This window comes from Arabidopsis thaliana, chromosome 4 (genome assembly GCF_000001735.4).
Source record: "Arabidopsis thaliana chromosome 4, partial sequence".
In the NCBI taxonomy this organism is placed as follows: Eukaryota; Viridiplantae; Streptophyta; class Magnoliopsida; order Brassicales; family Brassicaceae; genus Arabidopsis; species Arabidopsis thaliana.
In genome coordinates this window covers 8,753,540-8,780,077 of record NC_003075.7, presented here as the reverse complement: position 1 = coordinate 8,780,077, position 26,538 = coordinate 8,753,540, and the positions used below count along the sequence as shown (strand labels likewise).

Genomic DNA, 26,538 nt, shown 5'->3' with positions numbered 1-26,538 from the left:
TTCAAAGCTTAAATTGATTAAATTACGGAATGTTGAAGTTTAATTTTTTTTTTTTTTAAATTTACTTTATAAAAGTTATTTGATTAAAAAAAGTCATTAAATAAAAAAATCATAGAAAATCATATATATACTTTTAAAAATAAATTATGTAACGGTAATTACTAAAATATGATTAATGATTTCAAAAAATAAAATATCAACTTTTAGAAGATGAGGATATAGTACTATAACGATAAAATATGGGAATTATTAAAGTTATAGTTATTAAACAACTAGATAGTAGATACACTAGTTTTTCCCAACATGCATGCATCGTCAGTTTCTTTCTTATTTATATGTATAGGGTATCGCGTATTCTTTCATTCCGAATAAACTTGAACGATTGATAGAAAATGTGGAGACTGAGAATTGGTGCTAAGGCCAAAGATAATACTCACTTGTTCACCACCAATAACTATGTTGGTAGGCAGATTTGGGAGTTTGATGCCAACGCTGGCTCTCCGGAGGAACTTGCCGAGGTCGAGGAGGCTCGTCGGAATTTCTCCAACAACAGGTCACGGTTCAAGGCTAGTGCCGATCTCCTATGGAGGATGCAGGTGAAATATTTTACAGTGTAAAACATAACAATTTGGTCTTTATTTCAGAAAATAGTATTTTAATTTATTCTTTTTGTTTTATTTTGTGGACTTTACAGTTTCTTAGGGAGAAGAAGTTTGAGCAGAAGATTCCGCGAGTGATAGTGGAGGATGCAGAAAAAATAACGTATGAAGATGCAAAGACTGCATTAAGAAGAGGATTACTATATTTCACGGCATTGCAAGCTGATGATGGACATTGGCCTGCTGAAAACGCTGGTTCCATATTCTTCAATGCCCCTTTTGTGAGTTACTATTTACTACTCCCAAACACTAAAATTTTACATTTATAGTTAAAACATGAATTATCGATCCAACAATGATTGAAAAAATAAAATCATGGTGCATAGGTGATATGTCTGTACATCACTGGACATCTTGAGAAAATCTTCACTCACGAGCATCGTGTAGAGTTACTTCGGTACATGTACAACCATCAGGTACATCTATAAATATCTCGTGTGCACACACATACATAGGGTGCAAATATTGTGTGTAAATGAATGACCAGAAACAACTTAGTCGACAAAAAAAAAAGTTTATTATTCAACTCATTCCTCTGCGAAATAGTAAATAAATTAATGAGTTGAACAATTTTCTTTTGTATTTTGTTTATTTTCCCAATTATTGTTGGATGAGTTGAATCATTTTTACACTTATTCAACTCAAATGATGAAAAATTAGATGAATGGTCGTTAAACTCTTTCAACAAGTCCACAATTTTCACCTATATATTTATTAAACACAAAAAGACTTAGCAAAACTGGTTTATATAGAACGAAGATGGTGGGTGGGGATTGCACGTAGAAAGCCCCAGTAATATGTTCTGCTCAGTCATAAACTACATATGTTTACGGATCTTGGGAGTAGAAGCTGGTCATGATGATAAAGGAAGTGCTTGTGCAAGGGCTCGTAAATGGATCCTCGACCATGGTGGTGCTACATACTCCCCCTTGATCGGAAAAGCTTGGCTTTCGGTTTGTGACTACTATACTTTTCTATTATATATATATATATATATTAGGATTTATGAATATATCCTACATCGAAAGTAAGATAAGACCTTAATTGAATGGTATATATATAAGAGACATTGTCATTTTATTTTGATTCATAGTCTCATGAAACTTAACAATATGTAATACAACAATATATATACATACATGATGATATCTCTTCTGTTAACTCTCATTTAAAATTGGTTAGGTTCTTGGGGTTTATGATTGGTCTGGCTGCAAACCTATACCCCCTGAGTTCTGGTTCCTTCCTTCATTTTTCCCTGTTAATGGAGGTATGAATTTAGACAGCATAAAATATTATGTTTTGTTTATGTTGAATTTTAGTTTAATTATTCTTACCTTTTTAATATATATATATATAATATATGTATAAACGCAGGGACTCTCTGGATTTATTTAAGGGATATTTTCATGGGGCTGTCATACTTGTATGGTAAAAACTTTGTCGCTACCTCAACACCTCTCATTCTCCAGCTCCGAGAAGAAATTTATCCGGAGCCTTACACAAATATCAGTTGGAGGCAAGCACGAAACCGATGTGCAAAGGTAAGTTAAGTTTATATCTACATATACATTTTTGCAACCATTTTATGAAATAAATCCTCAAGTTGAAACTTATTTACAAGCAATGCCATTGACATTAATTATTTTCAATTAATTAATATTCCTAATTAATAGCATTTTCTTATATAATATATCTGTATCAATTCTAATTACTTAAAAAATGAGAAATTTTAGGACACTATTAATATATACTTCATTAAAAAATAAAATATTATAGTTAATTAAACATTTAGAATATTTAACGGAATAAACGTTTAGAATATTTATAATATGTGAAATCTATAAAAATTAAATAATCATTTAAAAAAACTTATAAATTGATTTGAATTATATCTTTTTTAATAAAAATATTATTTAAACAACAAAACAAAAAAATAATGTTTAATTTCATCGAACGGGATTAGATGGTATGACGGGTTAATAATATTTATAATATATGAACTTTTAAACAATTAAATAACCATTTAAAGTAAAAAATTTAAATTGATTTAAATTATATATCTTTCAATTAAAGTATTATTAAAACAAAAATAACAAAATAATGTTTAAGTTCATTGAACGGGGTTAGATGGTAAAAAGGGTTTGAGTCGATAAAATACGAGACGCTATACCACGGGTGAAATCCATTAAATATGTTTAATTTCATTGAACGAGATTAGATGATATGACGGATTTGGGTCGATAGTAATACGAGACGGTATACCATAGGTGAAATCCTAGATATAAAAATTAAAATATAATTAAATTATCTTAAACACTAAACAAAAAATATATAATAAAACAAATATAATTAAAATTTGAATTATTTAGTTATAATATATATTTTAATTTAATGAACTCTATGTTATTCTTCCTATATTTTTAAAGAGTAAAAACCAAACATAGTAATTGTACACTAAATAATATGTAGATATAAGAGTTATACATTTAGAAAATACAGAAAATTAAATCATATATATTTTAAATCTACTAAACAAGTTAAATTTTATTTAAAAAAAAAAGATATAGCTCGCGGTGTATCGGCGGGTTAAAATCTAGTGAATAGATAAAAAAAGCTCATATACATCTGGTGATTTTAGGTAAATCGGTCATTTTCCTAGAAAACAATTAGTTCCATGAAGACTTTTTTATTAGTTAGAAAGAATAAATTTGAAAAAAGTGTTAGTTAACTAACTTATTAAGATATTAAAGCAATTTTGTTTTGTTATAACTTTATTAAAGCAAATGTGGTGATTATCATGCAGGAAGATCTCTATTATCCACAGTCATTTTTACAAGATTTGTTTTGGAAAGGTGTTCATGTATTCTCAGAGAATATCCTAAATCGATGGCCTTTCAACAATCTCATAAGACAAAGAGCTCTTCGAACCACTATGGAACTTGTTCACTATCATGATGAAGCAACCAGATATATTACAGGCGGATCTGTACCAAAGGTAATTGCTGTTGTTGTTTTCTTCTTCTTTTTCTTGTTTTCTACTATTTGTCACAGAATGAAATCTGGATTTTTATTTTTGCATTTTTTTATATATAGGTTTTTCATATGCTTGCATGTTGGGTAGAAGACCCAGAGAGTGATTATTTTAAGAAACATCTTGCTCGAGTCCCTGATTTCATATGGATTGGCGAGGATGGACTGAAAATTCAAGTTGGTTCTTCTTGATTCTAACTGTTTTCTTTTTTTGAAGTTTTATTTAAAATATAGAAACTCTAAACTCATATCGAACATAGTACTAAAAGATGTATTAACATAAGTACAACGTTTACAGTCTTTTGGTAGCCAAGTGTGGGATACAGCCTTGTCTTTACATGTCTTTATAGACGGTTTCGATGATGATGTTGATGAAGAGATTAGGTCAACGCTCCTTAAAGGATATGATTACTTGGAAAAATCTCAAGTTACAGAGAACCCTCCTGGCGATTACATGAAAATGTTTCGTCACATGGCGAAAGGTGGATGGACGTTTTCGGACCAAGACCAAGGATGGCCAGTTTCAGATTGTACTGCTGAGAGTTTAGAGGTAACAGTAATCAATACACTGAGCTTTTTTGTATTAAATCAATTTCTTAGTCTTAGTCTTAAGCCTAAACAAATGTTTTGGTCAAATTCTCTAGTGCTGTCTGTTCTTTGAGAGCATGTCGTCAGAGTTTATTGGCAAGAAAATGGATGTGGAGAAACTCTATGATGCAGTTGATTTCCTTCTCTATCTGCAGGTATATCGATTAAGAAACCAATGATATCGGTTTGTTAACTATGACTCTCTAAATGATAGTATTATAGTAGCTAGTATACACTCGAGCATAATCTTAAATTGGTAAATATTAGTATTAACTAATTGCTATATAAAATAGATTTGACTGGTGATATTAAAAATTAGATATACTTGGGAGTAACGAAATCGTAATAAATGCATGTTTTCTCATTAAACAAGATAATTAAAATTGAATTTGTTTTCATTTTATAGTTATGATAGAATGGTTAAAAAATTAATAATTTATTTCTAATGATGAAATTGTAATATATGTCTGCTTTGGCAATTCATTCGTTTTATATTAGGTATTGTTTAAGAAGTTAAAATTTTGTTTTATCATAAGTGTCGTTTTATATTTTTGTCCAGACTTAATATTTTGATTAAATATTTAGTTTATCCCTATTACTTTGATGTATTTACAAATGAAAATGATATGATGTAAAAACAAAATTTTAATTGTTTTCTTTCTTAATATATATAGAATATCTAGGGAAAAGCCAGTTATAATGAAACGGAAGAGTATTTAATCGGTTACTTGATTTTTATTGAATAAGATAATTCAAAATTAAATTTAAGTTCATATAAAATAATAATAATAATTAGGTTATGAGTAATAATTTTAAAAATTAAATAATTTTAAAAATTAAATAATTTTAAAAATTAAATAATTTTAGTATAAATTATTTATTTCACTCCAACAACAATGGATCACTTAGTATATTTTGTTCATTAAAGTAATTGAAATTTCATATATAAGAGATTGTTTATCAATATTTTATTATAGAGTGATAATGGAGGTATAACAGCATGGCAACCAGCGGACGGAAAACTTGGTTAGAGGTAATATTTATTTAGTAACTTATCAATGATATTTTCAAGGATGTGATATTTTAACTACGTCCGATTGAATGTAGTGGCTTAGTCCAGTGGAGTTTATTGAAGACGCGGTTGTTGAGCATGAGTATGCTATATATATTCTTCAACCCTTTTATCTTGGATAGATTATATGTTTGAGCAAAAAGATATTGGTTTAAATTGTGGGATATCATCTTTGTCTCTAGGTATGTAGAATGTACTGGATCTGCAATTGTAGCGTTGGCTCAATTCAATAAACAATTTCCGGGGTATAAAAAGGAAGAGGTTGAACGGTTTATAACAAAAGGCGTAAAGTACATTGAGGACTTGCAAATGGTGGATGGTTCATGGTACGGAAATTGGGGAGTGTGCTTCATCTATGGTACCTTCTTTGCTGTAAGAGGTCTTGTGGCTGCTGGGAAGTGTTACAATAACTGTGAGGCAATTCGTAGAGCAGTTCGTTTCATTCTCGACACTCAAAACACGGAGGGTGGCTGGGGAGAGAGCTATCTATCTTGTCCAAGAAAGAAATATATTCCGTTGATAGGAAACAAGACAAATGTGGTGAATACAGGACAAGCACTTATGGTTCTAATTATGGGAAATCAAATGAAGAGAGATCCTTTGCCGGTTCATCGTGCTGCCAAAGTGTTGATCAATTCACAAATGGATAACGGCGATTTCCCACAACAGGTGAATATAGTCCTATCTATGTTTCCCATTAACTCTAATATATAATGTGAATATAACTATAGATTACTTATCTGTATTCAAAGCCAATAATATATTATTGACAAATTAAAATAAAAACTATATAGATAAAAAAAAAGTTAACGTTGCTTTTATAAATTTTCAGGAAATAATGGGAGTGTTCAAGATGAATGTGATGCTCCATTTTCCAACCTACAGAAACATGTTCACTCTTTGGGCTCTTACACATTACACGAAGGCTCTGCGAGGGCTCTGAAACTCCACAACCCAAGAATAAAAATGTGCCTTTTATTATACTTTGAAATATTCGGATAAAAGTTCTGAAAGAGTAACCACACCACAATATGAATAAAATCGACTTATTATTGAAATCCAAGAACAATATTAAAATGCCAAGGCTACAATATCGTTAATTAAACCTATAATTCCCCCAAGTTTAAACACCCAATCTCCGATGATATATATGTCTTGTGCGCATTACTCAAATCATACTCCTAATATGAATAACAAATTACTTATGCGAGATTCCGAGTCTTGAACTCTCTTTTCTATTCTTTAATTCTTTGTTTTTCTTGAGAACAAGTTTCGATCTAATTCTGGGATGGATGCATATCAGCATGGTCTTCGTGTTGGGACTTCCTGGTACACAACTGGTTTATGATTCAATATTTTTGGTTGTGATCATTTTTGCAAGATGGTGCACCGTCCCCTGCAAAAAAAAACTTTTATGTCGTACAAAGTTCTACGTTGTTCTTCCATGAGATCAATACGCTCATTAGGTTACCACTTGTCCATTGTTTGAGATCGTGATTCACATTTTTTTAGTCATTTCTGAGGGTTGTTTTGGTGCTTATTGTGAACCAGCTTAGATATTATTTATGCTTACTACCTCTTAACTGATTGTCAAACAAAAGTGACCAATCGAGCTTTGGTGATGTTTTGAGTAATCTGGTGGTCAGCCAGGTTAGATCGTGGGTAACATATAACTTAAATTTGATTTGATTCATGGAAGCCTTTGCAGCATTCAAGTTTAGTTTACTTAATTCAACATGTATTTTCCCCGCCGAAAACTTGTGTACTCATTTTTTAGTAGAAAATATGATTTCATAATTTTCCGGAAAAAAAAACGCGAGTCCGCATTTTTTCTGCCAAAACCATGATTCCGTAATTTTTCAGCCAAAAAGAGCAAGACCGTATTTTTCCCACAAGAAACACATTTTCTGGAAAAACACGGTTTCAAAATTTTTCCGAACATACTTTTTTTTTAATCTTTTGTTATCGATTAATATATAGAAAGAGATGTGTTTTTTCTTTCTTTCGTAGATTATTAGAGGTTCATTCACTTGAAATCTACGCTACGGTTTTGATACATGAAATTATTAGCCTCACCAACAATTTTCAGAAACAAACCCTCACACATATGGTTTTGATACATGAAATTCTTGATGGCATTCAAGTTTAGTTACATGTAACTTAATTCTTATGCATGTTAGCCTTGATCGAAGATAAGGCAAGAAGATTCAAATTATAGAAGGTTTTTTTTTTTTTTCATCTGTTATATCATCATTAAAAATATTTGATTTAATCCTATTATGATGTAGATTACCTGCAATATATGCAGTTACGATGAATAGCTTCCACAAACAACGATTCTACAATGTAGTTTTCTCCTGAACCTTGGATCCACGATGGATGGTTATGCATGTACGACATCCGATGGACATGCTCTCCCACAACACATGATACTGGGACGAACGTCTCGGCCTGCATTATTCTAAAATCTCCGATACCGATATTCTGCAAGAAATTGTGTTATCTAGTATTCAAACCCCAAAGGTTCTGTAAACCCTTAACTAATGGACTAAGGATGCTTTCACAAAGGTTCTTTAATATAAAACGATGCCTCTGTGGAATTAATCTATTGGTGAAGAAACAGAGATGAAATGGTGAAATAAGATTTTGTGTCACAAAAAAAATCCAAAGAACTTAAATAAGCTAGATTGAAAAATGATGATGTCGTAGATCCCGTGTATAGGAATGTCAAATTTTCAGATATAACAAACATAAAGAGATCAAATATAATTCAACGTTTCCGAGCAAACATATTAAACGTCAAATAGCAATGCAAATACAAAGACAACATAGAAGAGAGCAAATGCAAACATATAGAACAAAAGAAAGTAGACTTGTTAACAAGCTCCAAAGCTAAGTATCAGACACGGAAATTTAGAGATTAAAAGCAAAAGATAAAGGTTGGGTTCGAAGAACGGAGTGCAAGTAAGCGGATGAACCATTTTCAGGGTCATTCCTTCAAAAGTCTCTTCCATGTTGACCTTATCTTCTTTGATTTTCCAGTCAAAGCACTGCACCATCACTCCTATTGCGGTTCCTACAAATATAGAACCAAGGTTTGCTCCAGGACATCCTCTCCTTCCGCTGCCAAAAGGAAGAAACTTAAGCTCTTTTTCATCCTCTTCCCCTGATCTTGAAGAAGTTAGAAACCTCTCTGGCTTAAATTTCTCAGGATCTTCCCAAGAATCAGAATCTCTCATTATAGCGTAAACATTAACAATGAGTGTTGTCTTCTCCGGTATGTAAAATCCTTTGACCTCACATTTTTCTTGGAACTTCCGTATTAAGACCGGTGATGGTGGGTGCAATCTTAGAACTTCCTTAACCACTGCTTGCAAATAAGGTAGGTTTGGTAAATCTGTTTCTTGGATCAACCTTGTTTCCCCTACAACGGAGACGATTTCTTCTCTCAGTCTCTCAAGAACGTTAGCGTTATTGATCATCTCGGCCATTGCCCATTGTGTTGTTTGCACTGAGGTATCAGTCCCTCCAATGAAAAACTCCTACAATGAAAACACTCAGAACATTATAAGCATTTTGGTTTGGATCATCAAATTAAATATCGAAAAAATGAGAGGAACATCTACCACGAAAAATGCCTTGATATGCTTCCATGTGATCTTATACTCAGCGTTTTCATCTCCATAAGCTTCCAACAACACGTCCATCATATCCATACCTTCATTATTCTTCTCTTCCAAATTCTCTTTGCGTTCCTGAAGGATCCTCTCTAGTAGCTCATCGAATTTGTTGGAGACACCCATTATCTCTTTCTTGAATAGTGAGATCCGAAGTTTTGCAAGAGGTCTGCGCAATATAGCTGCCAAGAATATCTTCTCGGACAAGGCATAGGTTTCATCAACCAAGCCCCTGACTCTATTTGATTCACCGTTGTCCTCTGAAAAACTCCTTCCCATGATCAGTTTACACAAGGTGTTGTTCATGAGCTTCATCGCTTCCTTACCGATCTCAACGCTCTCATTCTTCGTCGCCTTATCAAGAATGCTCCTGTAAAATCTATGTAGCTCTTCAACACGAACACCTCGTGACCGCTCCAGCACTTGCGGTCGGAGTAGCTTAGTGGCCATGAGCTTCTTCATGAACTTCCAGTAATCTCCATAGGGAGCGTTCAAGATGCCAGAAGCCCCAAACATGAGAGACTCATCAAGAGCAATAATACCGCGAGAAGAGACGTTCACGTCATGGGCCTTGAAGATCTCGTAGGCCATAGAGGAAGAGGAGACAAGAATGATGGGTACATAGAAGATGCGGATAAGGAGAAGAGGTCCGTACTTGGAGGAGAGTTTCTGAAGAGACTTGTGAGTTAGGACAGAGAGGAGAAGGTGAAGATGGCCGATGATTGGAAGAGAAGGAGGGCTTGAAGGCAGAACAAAGCTTCGTGAGTCTTTTGGTTTCTTGAAGAAGAGAGAGTGACAGAGGAGTGAGAAGAGGCATAGAAGGATGAAGATAAAGAAGTTTTGGAACTCAACGATGATTGCTATCATTGTTTCTCCAAGGTTAAGAGATAGATTAATCATGATCAAGAATCCGTAAATATAATGTATCTGTAGGGTGACCAACCATGCTTTGTTTATTACATTAGAAAAAAACTCTGTCTAGAAGAACGTGACATACTACTGGACAACTGACTCCAGGGGCGTATCTACACTTGTGTTAAGGCCTTAAGGGGTGCACCCAATGAAATTTATAAAACTAAAAATGAAAGTGTGTCACCCAGTGATTTGAGTTTGATGCACCATAGTCTCAGGACTTTCATTTTTTATCTTCTTTTTCTCTCATTTGATCTTTTATTAGTTTATTTCAGTTTCACTTTTATTTCTTACCAATTTCCTTTTATCTTACCATTAATTATTCCTTTCAAAACACAAAACACATATTAATGATTCCTTTTATATAGCATCTGTTTTTTTTTTCTTCTTGTCAACAGCTTTAATTGATTCGCTTATATAAACGCCAATGTGACGGATATAGCATGTTTATTCGTTCATAATTATAATTTTTCGGTTGCCTTGTAAACAACCCAAAAATTTAACATTTTATTTACTAGTAATATCACATTTCCCTGATCTAATTAAATTACTATATTCTTTTTGGAAAGAAACATCTACAATAAAATTTCGAAACAAGTTAATGACCAACCATATATTGTTTTTGTCCAAAATTGGAGATAAATTATTTTAGAAAAATTAAAGAAATTTTACCAATAAAATCTTATCTTTTTAATATATATATATATTTTAATTTATTAAAAGTTATAAAAAAAATCTTATAGATAATTGCACCCCGTGAAAAATATTCTGGATCGGCCATTTGCTGAATCCTTATAGTTTTAAATATCAATAATCTTATTATATAAAGTATGGTTTTTAAAATTACTAACTCATAGGATTATACCATGTGTCAAGTCTATCGATCAGATGTTGACACGTGTAAGAAAATAATTAACTTTTTTCTTCTTAAAGAAATAGAAATACTAAAAAAGAAATCAATTAACTTTTTTCTTCTTAAAGAAATAGAAAACTAAAAAATAAATTATTATTAACATATACTAATTCATATGTCTATATCTAAAAATATTACATTTTATTTTTCTTAACCAAAAGGAAAATTAACCAAAAATATTTATATATGTTATTGGTCAAATTTTTAATATGTATGGTATTAACAGATTTTTTATTATTATTAATTATGTTTTGTTAATTATTAATAATTTTTAATATTAACTAAGATATAGATTTGATCTCATATATATATTATTTTGACATGAAATCATTATCAAGTAAGATGAAGTGTGTAGAATTAAAATCGAGTTTTTTATGAAATAGATAGTTAAATTGTATTACAAAATTGAATATGTAAGATAAAAATTTGTTCTTTTCTTCTATATAAATACTAAATTATAATAAAGAAAAAGTGTGTAGGTTACTATTTAGACTTCAAATATCATCAATAAAATTGAATGGGTATAATAAAATAAAATGCATAAAACTACTATTTTACTATTCAAAATTATATATCAAGAACAATGTATAGATTATTATTTTACTATTCAAAATTTAAATATTATTGATAAAAAATTACAGTTACATCTTACATCTCCTATTTAGGCGGGCCTTATCTAGTAAATATATGAACCTTAGTCAAGTGGGTAAAGATGTTCCCCTCTGCAGTTTTTTTCCTCGAGCTTTATTTCGGTTTCACATGGTACCGTGTTCAGAAGCAGGTCCGAAATTACTTGTTATGGATTTATTATTAATATAAAATATGGAAAAAATCTGAAATAAAATTTTAGTGCTTAAAAAATTCTCAACTATTACTATTGATTTTTGTTAATTAATAAGATAGTACTAAAAATGTTATTAAATGTTATTAACGTAACTCCATCATATAGTGTAGCTGTATATTACTCATTCATCCCTATTGTTAACTAGTTTTCTAAATATTGTTGATGGTAGAAGCCCCTTTTGGCTAACAGTTGACTAAGATTTCATTATTGCTTTTACATCAAGAGTTTTAGGTTCAAATCCCAGATTCCCAAGTAATACAATTTATTAATAAATTTATATATTAACCGAATCAAATTTATATGAGATATTATGTATAATTAGAACCGTTCGCCGAAATTTTATAGTTAAAAGTGTCTATTACATATAAAAAATAAAGTATCATCGGTCGTGAACTATCGAAGATGTCTAACAAAATTCAAAATAATAGAGAATAAAGTGTCGTATATCGTGGATTTAATAAGATCAGAAAAAATTATTCGTGGTAGAATTATTTATGTAATCGTTATCAAAATTTACAATAAAGTAATAAATTTAGACATTAAAAATATTTACTGGAAAGAAAAATAGTACATTTCTTTATTCAAATATATCAAAAACAAAAAATACGATAAAAATAAAATTTGCTATAAATCGGATCTTATCAACCTAAATAACCTCAATATATGTAATACCTAGAGTGCTCATATCTTGCCAAGCTAGTAAGAAAAACTATTCATATCCAAATGGACGTATAAATTAAATATAAACATATCTAAAACCACCGAAAAAAACTTTTATTTATTAAACATTGATTGCGTAAAAGATCAATAGATCGAGATCTTAGTACTCAACAAAATTGTGTAGGGACATTGAGAAGTATGTTCAAACCGAACATATAAACAGCAAGAGGCAGATCCTCTGTTTATATCCATCGACTGAATTATCTTAGTAAGTCGGGATAATCTTTGCAAATTGCAACCAAACGAAAGTAAAGCAGCTACCACATCACATAGGAAGAGAAAAAAGAGTAGTATCATCTCAGTTAAGAATGAACTCTTCCAGTGAATTTTCATTGACTGATATTGACAACAACAAAAAAAAACAAAAAATTGTATAGTGACATATACAAAAACAAACATAGGTTATATCATATATGACCAACATAATAACCATCATTGATTAATTTTTTTATTTGATCTGATATTTTTCCTTTTCCAACATTGATACCAAATTCAGTCGAGAAAACGAAACCAACGAAGAAAATTTAAAATCCAAGGAATCAACTTGTTTGTCACATGATTTTTTGACCACTTAAAAACACATATAGCAAGAAATAAACATTGATCAGCTAGAAAAATGTACATGTCGAACAATGACAAAAGTGTCTGGAAATATCAAATCAAATCAATACTAGATAATAAGTGATAGTTGTGATGTGGGTCACATAACTTAAGTTATGTTTGTTCATGCATGTGAGCATGTCATAACGCAAATTCAATTCTTCGGGTAGATACTCATACAATAATTTAATCTAGATATGTGATAAAGGGAATAATAAACTATATTAATAGATCAAATGTGACTAAAGCGTAGCAAACAAAATCAAACACATGAATGGACAATTATTGTTCCTCTAATTCACGCAATTGACTCTCATGAGAATCTAAGTTAGAATAACATATTGTATTAAGCAGTCAACAGTAAGGAGAATAAACTACTAAACAAATGGATCAAAGGTGACAAAAGTAGAGCAAACAAAATGAAACATGTGGGACAGTTGATGTTCTTTAAGTTCTTGACTAGTGGATGATCATGTGTTGGACTATATTTTGTAAAGCTGACAATTCTTTTCATAAAGAATATTTAACAGTCAACAGTAATAAGGAGAATGTACTATGAACAAATTAATAAAATGTGATTAAAGCGTTGCAAACGAATGAAAACACATGAAGCAGTTATTGTTTCCCTAATTTACGCAATTGACTCTCAGAGTCCAAATTCTAACATATTGTATTAAACGGTCAACAATTAGGAGAATAAACAAAACATATGAAATGCGACTTAAGTAGGGCAGACAAAATGAAACACGTCGGATAGTTAACGTTCCTTTAATTTAAACACGCCGTGACCTTCCTCCGAGCCCTTCTTCTCTTCCAATCATCGGTCATCTTCACCTTATACATAATCTTAAACCCGCCAACTGTTATAAGGATCAAAACTCTTTCTGTCATATTATACATTATATCTAAACTGTTGCATACAATTAACATTTTAAATCCAATTGTTATAAGGATCATAACTTTTTCTATCAAATTATACACATTTAAAATGTAGCCTGTGATATCCATTTTAAATATATCTGACTCCCAGAGTTAGTAATAACATCTTCCGTTTTATAATTGTATATCCTAAGAATCTAAGATTTTTTATACATATGAAAAAGAAAATCAATTTTTTGTTTTATTCTTAATTAATAAATTATATAATTCTTTTCAGTTTTAAAAGGACACTTAATATGAAATCTCTGATTATCTTATCAAACCTAATAAATTTCACGAGAGCTGAAGAGACCAAAGAGTATGAAACGATACAAATTGGTAAGAAATTAAAGAACATCTCTCCATGTCGTATGCTCGCAAAGATGACCTATGATTGAAAGAGAATGAGGTGGGCTCGGAGGAAAATTTAAGCCAAGTCTTGAGGCTTTGGTTTCTTGCAGAATAAGGCAAAGAGCTAGACTGAGGGTTGAGAAGGGCATAGAAGGATTAAGATGAATCAATTTTTAAAGTGAAAGCGGACCATTCCTCCCATTTTTGCTTAATATGATAAAGAATCCAACGCTTTGTTGCAATACCTAAAAAATGTACACATAACACATTCTTAGTGGAAATTTGCCATTTTCTAAAATATATAATCAGTTCGACATTTCTAATTTTTGCACCTAAATTGAGGTGACAGGTGAGGAAGAAATCATCAAGACAATCTTCATCTTCCTTGTTTTAAGCCTGCATGTGTTTACTAAATTTAAGTGACAAACTTCAAGAAGTAGATATAAGTCCTCTTTTTGATGTGCTGTCATTTCAACAAACAACACTGGATCACTGATAGAGAACAAGGAGATGTACCTTGAGAGATATTGATGTTGAGTTTAAATCAACCAGAGCATGTCCCTCAGACATAGATTCCAATGCCTGATAAATCAAAGTGTCTTTGGAAAAATCAGCCTCCAACGCATTATCGATACTCTTATAAAACGTACTATAAAACACATTCCTAAAACAAACAAAAAAAAAATTATCTTTTCTTTTCATATCTGCCAAATCAAGATCATGCAAAAAAAACACAAACGTCAAGATTAATGCAGGACAAATTTTGAGATTTTTCAGTCTGCAAACATTTTGTTCGCGTAAATCAGCATATTCCACAAAAGCAAAAATCTACAAAAAAAAACTATACCTAACTATGATTTTTGACAACCAGATGAAAAGGAGATACAGAAGCTTCGACATACCAAGCTACAAACTAGGGTTGAGGAAATGTAGTCTTAGGTTCAGAGGTAATAGAAGAAGTGCTAAAGAAGAATTTTATGGCATCAGACCTTAACGGGTAAAATATATTGTCTGATAAATCAAATTGTTAAAACTTCGCCATAACAAATCCCGCCTAGTTTTAAAATTTTGAAGCGTACAAATTTTTTACAATGCTGCATGTAGCAATATAGCCGTTCAACTCAAAAGGCAGCCCTTTATTCAATAAACCAGGAAAACATGTATAATCAGTCTTGATGAGTTTAAATAAGAAAAACAAGAGAAAGCAAGCTGACATCCCCAAGTCAAGAACTAGGGAGGTAAAAGGTTTAGGGTTCGAGGAACAGGAGTGCACTTAAGAGGGTGAGCCATGGTCAACACCATTGTTCCAGCAGCCTCATTCATGTTGACATTCTCTCCTTCAATTTTCCAATCAAAGCATTGCACCATCACTCCAACCGCGGTTCCTACAGAAGCATAAGCTAGATTTGTTCCTGGACAACCTCTCCTGCCGCTGGCAAAAGGAATGTATTTTAGGAATTTATCTCTTATCTCGTCCTCTTGCCCTGATCTTGAAATAGATAAAAATCTCTCTGGCTTAAACTCGTCAGGATCTTCCCAAAAATCAGGATCTCTCATTATAGCATAAGAATTGACAACAAGTATAGTCTTCTCTGGTATGTGGAACCCTTTAATTTCACACCTTTCTTGGACCGTTCTTGGTAAGAGTGGCCCCGGCGGATGCAATCTTAGCCCTTCTTTGATTATCGCTTGCAAGTAAAGGAGGTTCGGTAGGTCAGTTTCTTGAATCAACCTTGTTTTCCCTACAACAAAATCGATTTCTTCTCTTAGCCTCTCAAGAATCTTGGGATGGTTAATGATCTCCGCCATGATCCATTGTATAGTGGTTGATGATGTATCAGTACCAGCAATGAAAAGATCCTGAAATAGCAAACATTTCTAAGTAAAAAAAAAACCATTGTGTTCGCTTAGGAACCCACATAAAAAAAAAAAAACACTTACCACAAACATTGACTTGATATGGTTTCTTGTGATCTTATACTCAGCGTTTTCGTCTCGATAAGCTTCCAACAACACATCCATCATATCAGTACCTTGATGATGCTCCTCCATTTTCTCTTCGTGTTCCACAAGAATCTTCTCTAGTAGCTCATCGAACTTGCGGGAAACACTCATTATCTCCTTTTTGAAAAGTGAGATCCCGAGCTTCTTAAGCGGTTTGTGAAAGATGGTCGCCAAGAAAATTTTCTTTGTCAAAGCCATTGATTCAGTCACCAAGCCTCTGATTCTCTCCGCCTCACCGGTCTCCTCAGAACAACTCCTCCCCATGATCATCTTGCAGATGGTGTTGTTATTGAGCTTCGCTGCTTCCTCAACAATCTCAACACTCTCCTTCTTCATCGCCTTGTCGAGCAGAGTTTTATAAAACCTATCAAGCTCATCTTCACGGAATCTTCGTGACCGCTCGAGTGCCTGCGGTCCAAGAATCTTGGTAACCATGAGCTTCCTCATGAATTTCCAGTAATCTCCATAGGGGGCGCTAATGAAGCTATACGACCCCAAAAAGAGAGACTCTTCAATCGGAGGCGAATGCCGAAATGATACATTCACGTCTTGGTCCCTGAAGATTTCGTAGGCCACTGAGGCTGAGGAGGCGAGGACTATAGGTACGTGGAAGATGCGGAGATGGAGAAGAGGCCCATACTTTGATGAGAGTCTCTGAAAAGACTTGTGGGTTAAAGTAGACAGAAGAATTAGGTGAAGATGACCGATGATTGGAAGAGAAGGAGGGCTCGGAGGAAGGTCACGGCCATCTCGTGAATCTTTAGGTTTCATGAAGAAGAGAGAGTAACATAGGAATGACAAGAGACATAAGAGGATGAAGATGATCAATACTGCCATTGTTGCTCAAAGTGCAGAGACAAATGAAACAGAGTAATCTTTGATCAAGATGCATGTGTTATCGTGCTCTGTTTTATTAGCAAAAATGATACGTTGTCGCTTTGAAAGAACGTGAAAAAAAAAAACTCGTTAAGCGTGTACGTCCCAAGTTGACAATAGACATTCAATATTGTCAGATTCGTCTAATATAAGATAGGCGCATGTGAAATATTTAGATATTAGGGTAATGGACGCTTTAAACGTAAGAAGGAAAAGAGATGGAACTCTCCACTCTCATTAAAGCTTTGATCTAGTGTGAAACAGGAGACTGCATGCCTTTTCTTTCTTGGCCGAAACATCTCAAATTTCCGTTGACTTAAGTTTCATAGGCTTTAAATTTAAAATCAACTAGGACTCTCCCGGGGCAAAATATTTCAACTTACTTATATTTTTCTTTTATTCTATTTTCTTAATTAAAATATAATCTTGTCTTAAAAATATCTAGTTGAATTGTATCATTTAAGCAACTTTGCTACTCCCTTCCGTGCCTATTAAGAATCATATGTATATATCAATTTGTTGCCAAAAAAATGTAAATGTCAATTCATAAATGTATGTATATAAAATCCTGTATTTTCGAAAACAAGATGAAGTAAAGTTATGTTCACCTTCACGACTCGATAAACAGTCGTCCCAGGAGTGTTGTATGAGAAGTTAAACCAATTAGTTCGGAAATCAACCCAACAAAGTCCCAATTCTTTTACAGCCCCAGACTCCATTACATCACGATAAGATCAACCACCATCTTCAAGTTGTTAAGGTTAGAAATACTCATTAGACATGAGACTGGGACATCCTTATACTACACAAGATTTTTCGAAAGGTTCTCAAATATAACAAATATATAGTTATTATATTGTGTAGGAAACGTTAACTATGACTAAAGTCTGCTTGGGAATTAGGGACCTTGGTTGCGGATGGAGAAACGTGTACGTGATATGCTAATAATTATTGCTATTTTCTATAGTTATGTTATAAGATTATATTGTTATTTCCTTTGTTCGTTTAGGAGATGTCTTTAAATATGTACTCTTTAGCAAAAAGTCGATCATCAAGGAATTAGGTTTTACAATTTTCTATTGGACGGCTACGCCATTGGACAAGATTCGTCTTGTTGGAGAGAAGTACATTCTCTAGGAGAGCTATTGCTCTATTCTATATTTCAGATTTGTTATTCACTTAAATAAAGTTTATTCCAAATTCATTTTTTTCTTCTATTCGTAATTCTCTCTGATCTTAACTCCATCAATTGGTCCGACCTGCCAACCAAATGCCGTAATTAGATAGGATACAAATCATCGTTAGGAGAATAGATTTGTTCGAGGGAAATTGATAATATATAATATAGAGGTAAACAGTTAGAAAAGGGCAAAATAACCGGAACCAAAATCGAACCGAACCGGACCAAATCTGAATATAGTTTATAGAATATTTCAATGGATCTCAAATTTCCTAACCGGAGTACCCAGAACTGAACCATATCGAACCAAAAATTAAATGGGTAATCAAAATATCCAAAAACCGAATGTACACCCAAAATACACGCAAAGTAATGATTAAAATACCCAACATTATAATGATAAACCCAAAATAATTATGTTTAGACTCAAAATACTCTAAATAACCAATATATCAAAATGTTGTTAGTTATATTTTTCAAAACTAAATATTATTTTTTGGTAAATTAAATAATATTTTATAGTTTTATGGGTATTTCAGATAGTTTTGGTATTTTCGGTAGTTCAACCGAACCCAAAAAAGTTTTACTTCTATTTCAGTTCTCCATTCAAATATTTGAACCGATCCGAACCAAGAGAGAACGAAACCGAACCGGAATCAAAATTTTAAAATACCCAATAGATTCTTAAATCCCCTAACCAAATTTACTGAAATCAAAAACGAAAATGATCTGAACTTGAATGATACTCGAACGCCCAGTCGTACTGTACACTTGTGGAAAAGGTGAGCTTGTGGTTGGTGATTGGAATTTTATTAAAGTTTTCATTTCCACGTTTTATTTTCATATCTTCAAGAAAGCTTCTTGGGAGTTGTTAGCATGTACTTTGTTAAAGTTTTCATTTAAAAATTATATATCTTTCAAAAGAAAAAGGAAAAAGGTTGATCTTGTAGAAAATAAATTAAAATAAAAGAATACTTTCCTATAGAAAAATAGCACAAGTTAAATACGTTAAGAAAACAAATTAGTTGAAAATTATTAATTAACTTATCATCAGTTCCCACTCAAATCATCGTTTTCACAAGCATTATCAATCTATATAATTAGTTGTTTTGCCTCTCGACTGAACTTGGAGGATTAATACAAAATGTGGAGACTAAGAATTGGAGCTAAGGCCGGAAATGATACTCACTTGTTCACGACCAACAACTATGTTGGGAGGCAGATTTGGGAGTTTGATGCCAACGCAGGCTCCCCTCAAGAACTTGCCGAGGTCGAGGAGGCTCGTCGGAATTTCTCTAACAATAGGTCACATTACAAGGCCAGTGCTGATCTCTTATGGAGGATGCAGGTGAAACGTATAACACAATACGTTTGTTAGAGAATTGTTTTATTATTATTTTTCTTGTTTTTTCCCTTTTTGATAAAATTTTTTTTTATTTTCTTTGTTATGTGGACTTAATAGTTTCTTAGGGAAAAAGGTTTTGAACAGAAGATTCCACGTGTGAGAGTAGAGGATGCAGCGAAAATAAGGTATGAAGATGCAAAAACCGCATTGAAAAGAGGATTACATTATTTTACGGCCTTGCAGGCAGATGATGGACACTGGCCTGCAGATAACTCTGGTCCAAATTTCTTCATCGCTCCTTTAGTGAGTTACTTCACATACTATAAACTAACTTTTATAGTTAAGCATAATCAGCTATACAAGTGATAAAAAAAAAAAAAAAAATTTAAACTTCATGTTGCATAGGTTATATGCTTGTACATTACTGGACATCTGGAGAAAATCTTTACAGTCGAGCATCGTATAGAGTTAATACGTTACATGTATAACCATCAGGTAAATTTGTATATTTACTATATATATGTATATCAGTATATGTTATTAAATATAGCAAGAATTACTGACTTAGCAAAATTGGTTTGTAGAACGAAGATGGTGGGTGGGGATTACATGTAGAAAGCCCTAGTATTATGTTTTGTACAGTCATCAACTACATTTGTTTACGAATCGTGGGAGTAGAAGCCGGTCATGATGATGATCAAGGAAGTACTTGTACAAAGGCTCGTAAGTGGATACTCGACCACGGTGGTGCTACCTACACACCCTTGATCGGAAAAGCTTGCCTATCAGTATGGGACTAGATTTTTACTTTATTTTTAATACAAACGATATTTGTCTTTAGTCATCCTAAATCTTTATTTCATTAGGTTCTTGGAGTGTATGATTGGTCTGGCTGCAAACCTATGCCGCCAGAGTTCTGGTTCCTTCCTTCTTCTTTTCCTATTAATGGAGGTTTGAATTCGGACACCTTATATACTGTTGTTATATAGAGAGAATAACAACACACTCTCTTTTTGTTTGGAATGCACCAAGTCAACGCTTATATACCCGGAGTTTATTATCAATTAGTCTTTACATTAAGAATTACACTTATTCAGAGTTACTCGATTTAGCAAACTTTAAAATCGAACCCGACTAAAACCTATTTTAAGCCTAATTAACATAGATTCATATCACCCTACCGTGAATCCACAATATAATCAAAGATACCAAATTATATTTAGAGAAATATCCTACTATGAATCAATTGGTTCCCTACCGTGATACCTAGAACTTGAATAATCATTTACATACTTTCCCAGCTCGTATTTCTCTGGAGCTATGAAACAACTTCCAACACAATAGTAGAAGTGTTAACGGCAACAAATGTCCCACATATATTATTACAACCACAAAAATCCTAGCAGATTTTCGATAATATACACACACAAAAACGAATAAAACTGCTCCTCAAGTTTATCCTTTCCATACATTGATTCGGAGAATATATATTGAATCTCCGCACCAACAACAACGTACCACGTTAGCTACTCGCTTACTTGTCACGTCAAATCAGTTAGTCGAAAGTGCCATGTCAGTTTCAAACGTTATGTGCACTCCGCAGACTCCTGATATACAAATTTTGTATTTTGATACAGACTCCTGTTGGCATCAAATGGTTGTCTTCAACATTAGCTTTCACGTTGCCTATCTTCAATATCTTTGATTTTAAATAATTTTGCTTATAGCTGTAAATATGTTTTTGTATGTGCAGGAACTCTATGGATTTATTTACGGGATATTTTCATGGGGTTGTCATACTTGTATGGTAAAAAATTTGTTGCAACTCCAACACCTCTCATCCTCCAGCTCCAAGAAGAGCTTTATCCAGAGCCTTACACCAAAATCAATTGGAGGCTTACCAGAAACCGATGTGCAAAGGCAAGTTGTAAATACAAATCACATGTCATATACATTAGAAAAAAAATAGTACTAAGGTTTATGTATGCATGTCTTATTCTATTGAGAACAGCATGTATACACTAAATTTTAGTTTATCTTACACACAATCTAATATTAGGTACAACAATTTATTTGCTTACGCCAATGGTACGCTTATAAAAATAAATATTAGGTACACCATTTATTTATTATCGATGCTTAGGTCCCTTTTGTTTTTGTTTTTTTTTTCGTCACGATGCGTTGATCCCTTTTTGGTGGCAAATTAGCATTTTAAAAGTTTATTTTATGTTCGTAGCACCTTTGGATATTAACTAAAGACGTAACACTTTTTACTCGTATTGACAATTTTATATGTTATCCGTGAACCTATATTTGTAAGAAAAACAAAACAAAACAATTTGGTAAGCAAATATTCGCATAAAAAGCTCCCAAGCCTCACATATCCACTAATTTTAGGTAAATCCGTCTTTTTTACAAGAAAATGTGTTCTTTGGATGCTTTTAAAAATCGGTTAGTTTGCAAATTAGTGCAAAAGAAGTGTTAAATTACCAAATACTTTTTTGATATTAAAGAAATGTGATTATGATCATGCAGGAAGATCTCTGTTATCCATCCTCATTTTTACAAGATTTGTTTTGGAAAGGTGTTCATATCTTCTCAGAGAGTATTCTAAATCGATGGCCTTTCAACAAGCTCATAAGACAAGCAGCTCTTCGAACCACTATGAAACTCCTTCACTATCAAGATGAAGCCAATAGATACATTACAGGCGGATCAGTGCCAAAGGTAATTTTGTTGTTTTTTTTTTTTTTTTTTTCTTGGAATAATCTTTGTTTCCTTTTTTTTGTTTAATAGGCCTTTCATATGCTTGCATGTTGGGTAGAAGACCCAGAGGGTGAATATTTTAAAAAGCATCTTGCTCGAGTCTCTGATTTCATATGGATTGGCGAGGATGGCCTCAAAATTCAGGTTTATTCTTCATGCTTTTGACTTTGAATTCTAGCTCTTGACTTTTCTAGTTTGTAGATCCTCCATGGAATAAAATCCCAACTCTATACCATCTCTATTTGGTTGACGAATAAATAATAATAACACATATATACATACAACTCTTGCAGTCTTTTGGCAGCCAATTGTGGGATACAGTCATGTCGCTACATTTCCTGTTAGACGGTGTTGAGGATGATGTCGATGATGAAATTAGATCCACGCTCGTTAAAGGATACGATTACTTGAAGAAATCTCAAGTTACAGAGAATCCTCCTAGTGATCACATAAAAATGTTCCGCCATATTTCGAAAGGTGGATGGACGTTTTCGGACAAAGATCAAGGATGGCCTGTTTCAGACTGCACTGCTGAGAGTTTAAAAGTAAGAGATAAAAATATCTCTACTAATTAAATTTAGTCATTAGTCTAAAGTCTAAACAAATGATTTGCTCAAACTCTCAGTGCTGTCTATTATTTGAGAGGATGCCGTCGGAGTTTGTTGGCCAGAAAATGGATGTGGAGAAACTCTTTGATGCCGTTGATTTTCTTCTCTACTTGCAGGTAAATTTCAAGAACTTTAGAATAATGTTATTTGAACGAATCCTAGTGAGTAAATAAAATAAGTTAACTTGTGAGTAAAAATATTTTAAAATTTTGAAAATATGTCTATATATATATAAATATATACAATCAAATATTCCAACCAAACACACATATACATTATTTTTGTAACCGTTAAAGTGACTTGTTAATTAACATGTACAGTACTATATTTTAAATATATATATTTAAAAAAAAAAATATTATATACATGTATATATATATATATATATATTAATATATATGTGTTAAATTATCGTTAAAGGATACGATTACTTAAAACTATACAACTATATTGGTTGATATATCTGTAACCACTAAAATTAAAAGCCAAAACTTATTGGCAATGAGCCAATGACGACTTTTGGAATGAACGTAGTGATGTCTGACAAAGCCATATATGATACACTTATTTTATGTATGTTTATGGCATATGGTCCTTATCCAATTGTAGGCACACAAAGTCTTTTTACAAAGATAACCGAAGTACATTAAGTGGGTCTTTAAATTAATATTATATCAGCCACAATGCCGTCCCAAATGTCTAAATGTTTAACAAGGTAGGGTAACCATACTTTACACACGTATAAAATATATGCACAAACCTAATTAAAACATGTATATTCTGCCGGTAGATAAATAATAATTTATTTTATAAAATATATGCACAAACCTAATCGGTGCATTACAAAGATAAATTTATATATTCATTTCATATTGTAAGATTATTCATAATGACGTAGTTATAATACAATAGAAATATATTTTTCTATAGTTTCATAGAACGTGAAAAATCTATTAACAATAATAATTCAATGGGTCCTTAAAATCATCCGGAATTGAATTGATACTCTAAAGTAATAATAAAGGGGAATCTATTTTAGCAAATAGTAATACAAAATGGTGTATGTAAAAAAATAAAATTGATATGATCATATCCGCAAAATATGCCTAACTCAAGAGTTTACTTGTAATATTCAAAGAAAAAGAATTACTAAAATTACTCCCGCTACCATATGTGAAGTCTAATATTGTTTGTTAAATTGTATTAATTAAGTTTCGTATATATTTAGAGTTTTGTACAAAATTATTATTACAGAGTGATAACGGAGGTATAACAGCTTGGGAACCCGCGGATGGGAAAACCTGGTTAGAGGTCAGTTTTTATTTTGTTATTTGTCATATACCTTTGCGACCTGGTTAGATGTAACATTAAAAATGACCTCATCAAGTAAATGCAGTGGTTTAGTCCGGTGGAATTTGTTCAAGACACGGTCATCGAGCATGAGTATGATATATTTATCACCTCTCTTTCATCGATCTATTATTGGTTTGGGTAAAAGTTAAACGGGTTTACATTGTGAGATATCATTTCAATCTTTAGGTATGTGGAATGTACAGGGTCAGCCATTGTAGCGTTGACTCAGTTTAGTAAACAATTCCCGGAGTTTAGAAAGAAAGAGGTTGAAAGGTTTATAACTAACGGAGTGAAATACATTGAGGATTTGCAAATGAAGGATGGTTCATGGTGCGGAAACTGGGGAGTGTGCTTTATCTATGGGACCTTATTTGCCGTAAGAGGTCTTGTGGCTGCAGGAAAGACTTTCCATAACTGTGAACCCATTCGTCGAGCAGTTCGTTTCCTTCTCGACACGCAAAACCAGGAGGGTGGTTGGGGAGAGAGCTATCTCTCTTGCCTAAGGAAGAAATATACTCCTTTAGCAGGAAACAAGACAAATATAGTGAGTACAGGACAAGCGCTTATGGTTCTAATTATGGGTGGTCAGATGGAGAGAGATCCTTTGCCGGTTCATCGTGCTGCCAAAGTAGTGATCAATTTACAGTTGGATAACGGTGATTTCCCGCAACAGGTAGTTATAATCTCATGTCTCTTTTTCATACACTCTAATATATAATTTGCATGAAACTATAAACTAATATTATGTAATTTAGGGGTATGTGTTAGTGTTCCTGTTATGTAATCATCTACATTCAAAGTTCATGTCAACATGTTGATACCAAAATAAAACTATCAATCTTATAATCTGAAGTTTTGTTCTTATACATTTGCAGGAAGTAATGGGAGTATTCAATATGAATGTGCTGCTCCATTATCCAACATATAGGAACATTTATTCTCTTTGGGCCCTCACACTATACACGCAAGCTCTACGGCGGCTTCAGCCTTGAGAAAAATGCACGGTCAATTCTACCTTCAACTCTTTATATATCCATAATAAAATAAAAGAGAGATGTTCCATTTCTCTGCGCAAGCAAACTATGGTCATTGAACAATTACATATTGTGTCAAATAAATTATGTAACTGAATATTGTATCAAAGCGTTTATTAAACTGTGCGGGGGATTTTATCTCATTTTCTTTATTTTTTTGAAATAATTTTATCTCATTTTATCCCGAGTAACATATGTTTAGTTCCAGCAGTCGTCGCTTGCTATATATCTCTCTTTCATACATAGAGAACAAATCTCACTATTTTGATTTATTATTATGACTATAGAGTATCTTCATCAGTGAACAACCACTCTTTTGAATATCTCAAAACCAAAATAATTAATATTTTAATATCAAAAACAAATTGACTATTTAAAAGGAAACACATGGTAAATAAATGTTAAAAGGCCTTTAGTGTCCATAGAAATACACATATTTCTCATTGATTCTTTTAATTTTTTGTATTCATTTTATATTTTAAAACCTCCCATTTTTATGATCAATGGGATGGTCTAAAAGACTAAAATACCCGCATATTTATATCTTTTTTAAAGTTAAAATTGACTTGTTATTTTGTAATTTTTTGTTCATGTAGAGATCATTGAATTATTTTTTATGTGTCGAATGTTGTAAATAAAGATTAACATTATCTACCTTTGGTGATGGGACGTACGAAAAAAAGTATTAACCCATAATAAAAAAATTGCTCTCCACCAAACATTTAAATTATGGGGTTGGTGCATCACATAACCACACATCTAAACTAAACTAACGTATGAACATACACAAATAATTGAATTTGCATGGAATATGAACAAAACAACGTAAACTCTGTTTTATTATATTTGTAGTTTCAGAAAAAAAAAATTTACAAAATAATTGTTGTTTTTCATTTATTTATTTAAAAATTAAATGTATTAAATAAATTTTTTATTAATTATATTTTACAAAATAATTGTTGTTTTCAAATTTTTATTAGTTGAATTAGGTGTAGTTAATGATGTTTTTATAAAAAAATAAACATTAAATAAATTTTTTTTTTTTTTTAATTTATGTAAACAAACCTTAAATTATAAATATAATGAAA

The 26,538-nt window shown here is 32.2% G+C and overlaps 4 protein-coding genes and 1 pseudogene across 7 annotated transcripts; 2 read left to right on the top strand and 3 right to left on the bottom strand.

Annotated features, from left to right (window-relative positions):
- Window positions 1-392: 392 nt before the first annotated feature.
- On the top strand, window positions 393-6,348 carry BARS1 (baruol synthase 1; the record flags this gene model as incomplete). 2 transcript variants are annotated; one of them, NM_117625.2, is made up of 14 exons in its annotated part: window positions 393-596; window positions 695-880; window positions 986-1,075; window positions 1,412-1,612; window positions 1,842-1,926; window positions 2,034-2,200; window positions 3,463-3,663; window positions 3,753-3,866; window positions 3,988-4,239; window positions 4,334-4,432; window positions 5,255-5,303; window positions 5,398-5,431; window positions 5,532-6,018; window positions 6,182-6,348. In NM_117625.2, 14 exons carry the CDS (start codon window positions 393-395, stop codon window positions 6,290-6,292), a joined length of 2,280 nt encoding a protein of 759 aa, NP_193272.1. The 2 variants fall into 2 exon arrangements, with proteins under 2 accessions (NP_193272.1, NP_001329547.1); NM_001341034.1 differs by having other exon boundaries at window positions 3,463-3,654; window positions 6,182-6,292.
- A 1,769-nt stretch (window positions 6,349-8,117) lies between these two features.
- On the bottom strand, window positions 8,118-9,898 carry CYP705A3 (cytochrome P450, family 705, subfamily A, polypeptide 3). The gene is made up of 2 exons (NM_117624.6): window positions 8,976-9,898; window positions 8,118-8,891 (listed from the first exon to the last, which is right to left on the bottom strand). Exons 1-2 carry the CDS (start codon window positions 9,891-9,893, stop codon window positions 8,226-8,228), a joined length of 1,584 nt encoding a protein of 527 aa, NP_193271.5. The 5' UTR covers window positions 9,894-9,898; the 3' UTR covers window positions 8,118-8,225.
- A 5,402-nt stretch (window positions 9,899-15,300) lies between these two features.
- On the bottom strand, window positions 15,301-17,246 carry CYP705A2 (cytochrome P450, family 705, subfamily A, polypeptide 2). Its single transcript, NM_117623.3, has 2 exons — window positions 16,226-17,246; window positions 15,301-16,144 (listed from the first exon to the last, which is right to left on the bottom strand). The coding sequence occupies exons 1-2, from the start codon at window positions 17,123-17,125 to the stop codon at window positions 15,515-15,517; spliced, it is 1,530 nt and encodes a 509-aa protein (NP_193270.1). The 5' UTR covers window positions 17,126-17,246; the 3' UTR covers window positions 15,301-15,514.
- A 526-nt stretch (window positions 17,247-17,772) lies between these two features.
- Window positions 17,773-17,889, bottom strand: CYP702A4P (annotated as a pseudogene). The gene has a single exon.
- A 1,588-nt stretch (window positions 17,890-19,477) lies between these two features.
- Window positions 19,478-25,638, top strand: PEN1 (pentacyclic triterpene synthase 1; the record flags this gene model as incomplete). 2 transcript variants are annotated; one of them, NM_117622.3, is made up of 14 exons in its annotated part: window positions 19,478-19,692; window positions 19,807-19,992; window positions 20,095-20,184; window positions 20,274-20,477; window positions 20,556-20,640; window positions 21,443-21,609; window positions 22,225-22,416; window positions 22,486-22,599; window positions 22,749-23,000; window positions 23,081-23,179; window positions 24,318-24,374; window positions 24,460-24,506; window positions 24,603-25,089; window positions 25,292-25,638. In NM_117622.3, the coding sequence occupies 14 exons, from the start codon at window positions 19,489-19,491 to the stop codon at window positions 25,406-25,408; spliced, it is 2,301 nt and encodes a 766-aa protein (NP_567462.1). In that variant the 3' UTR covers window positions 25,409-25,638. The 2 variants fall into 2 exon arrangements, with proteins under 2 accessions (NP_567462.1, NP_001328610.1); NM_001341033.1 differs by having other exon boundaries at window positions 19,489-19,692; window positions 24,460-25,089; window positions 25,292-25,637.
- Window positions 25,639-26,538: the final 900 nt, after the last annotated feature.

What these genes read in the sequence shown, in the direction of transcription:
- CYP705A2 (NM_117623.3), bottom strand. Translation starts at nt 17,125, where the DNA reads ATGGCAGTATTGATCATCTTCATCCTCTTATGTCTCTTGTCATTCCTA. An exon ending in ATATCAAGTCAATGTTTGTG is followed by an intron (nt 16,145 to 16,225) that starts GTAAGTGTTTTT and finishes TTGCTATTTCAG; the next exon opens with GATCTTTTCATTGCTGGTAC.
- CYP705A3 (NM_117624.6), bottom strand. Translation starts at nt 9,893, where the DNA reads ATGATAGCAATCATCGTTGAGTTCCAAAACTTCTTTATCTTCATCCTT. An exon ending in ATATCAAGGCATTTTTCGTG is followed by an intron (nt 8,892 to 8,975) that starts GTAGATGTTCCT and finishes TTTTCATTGTAG; the next exon opens with GAGTTTTTCATTGGAGGGAC.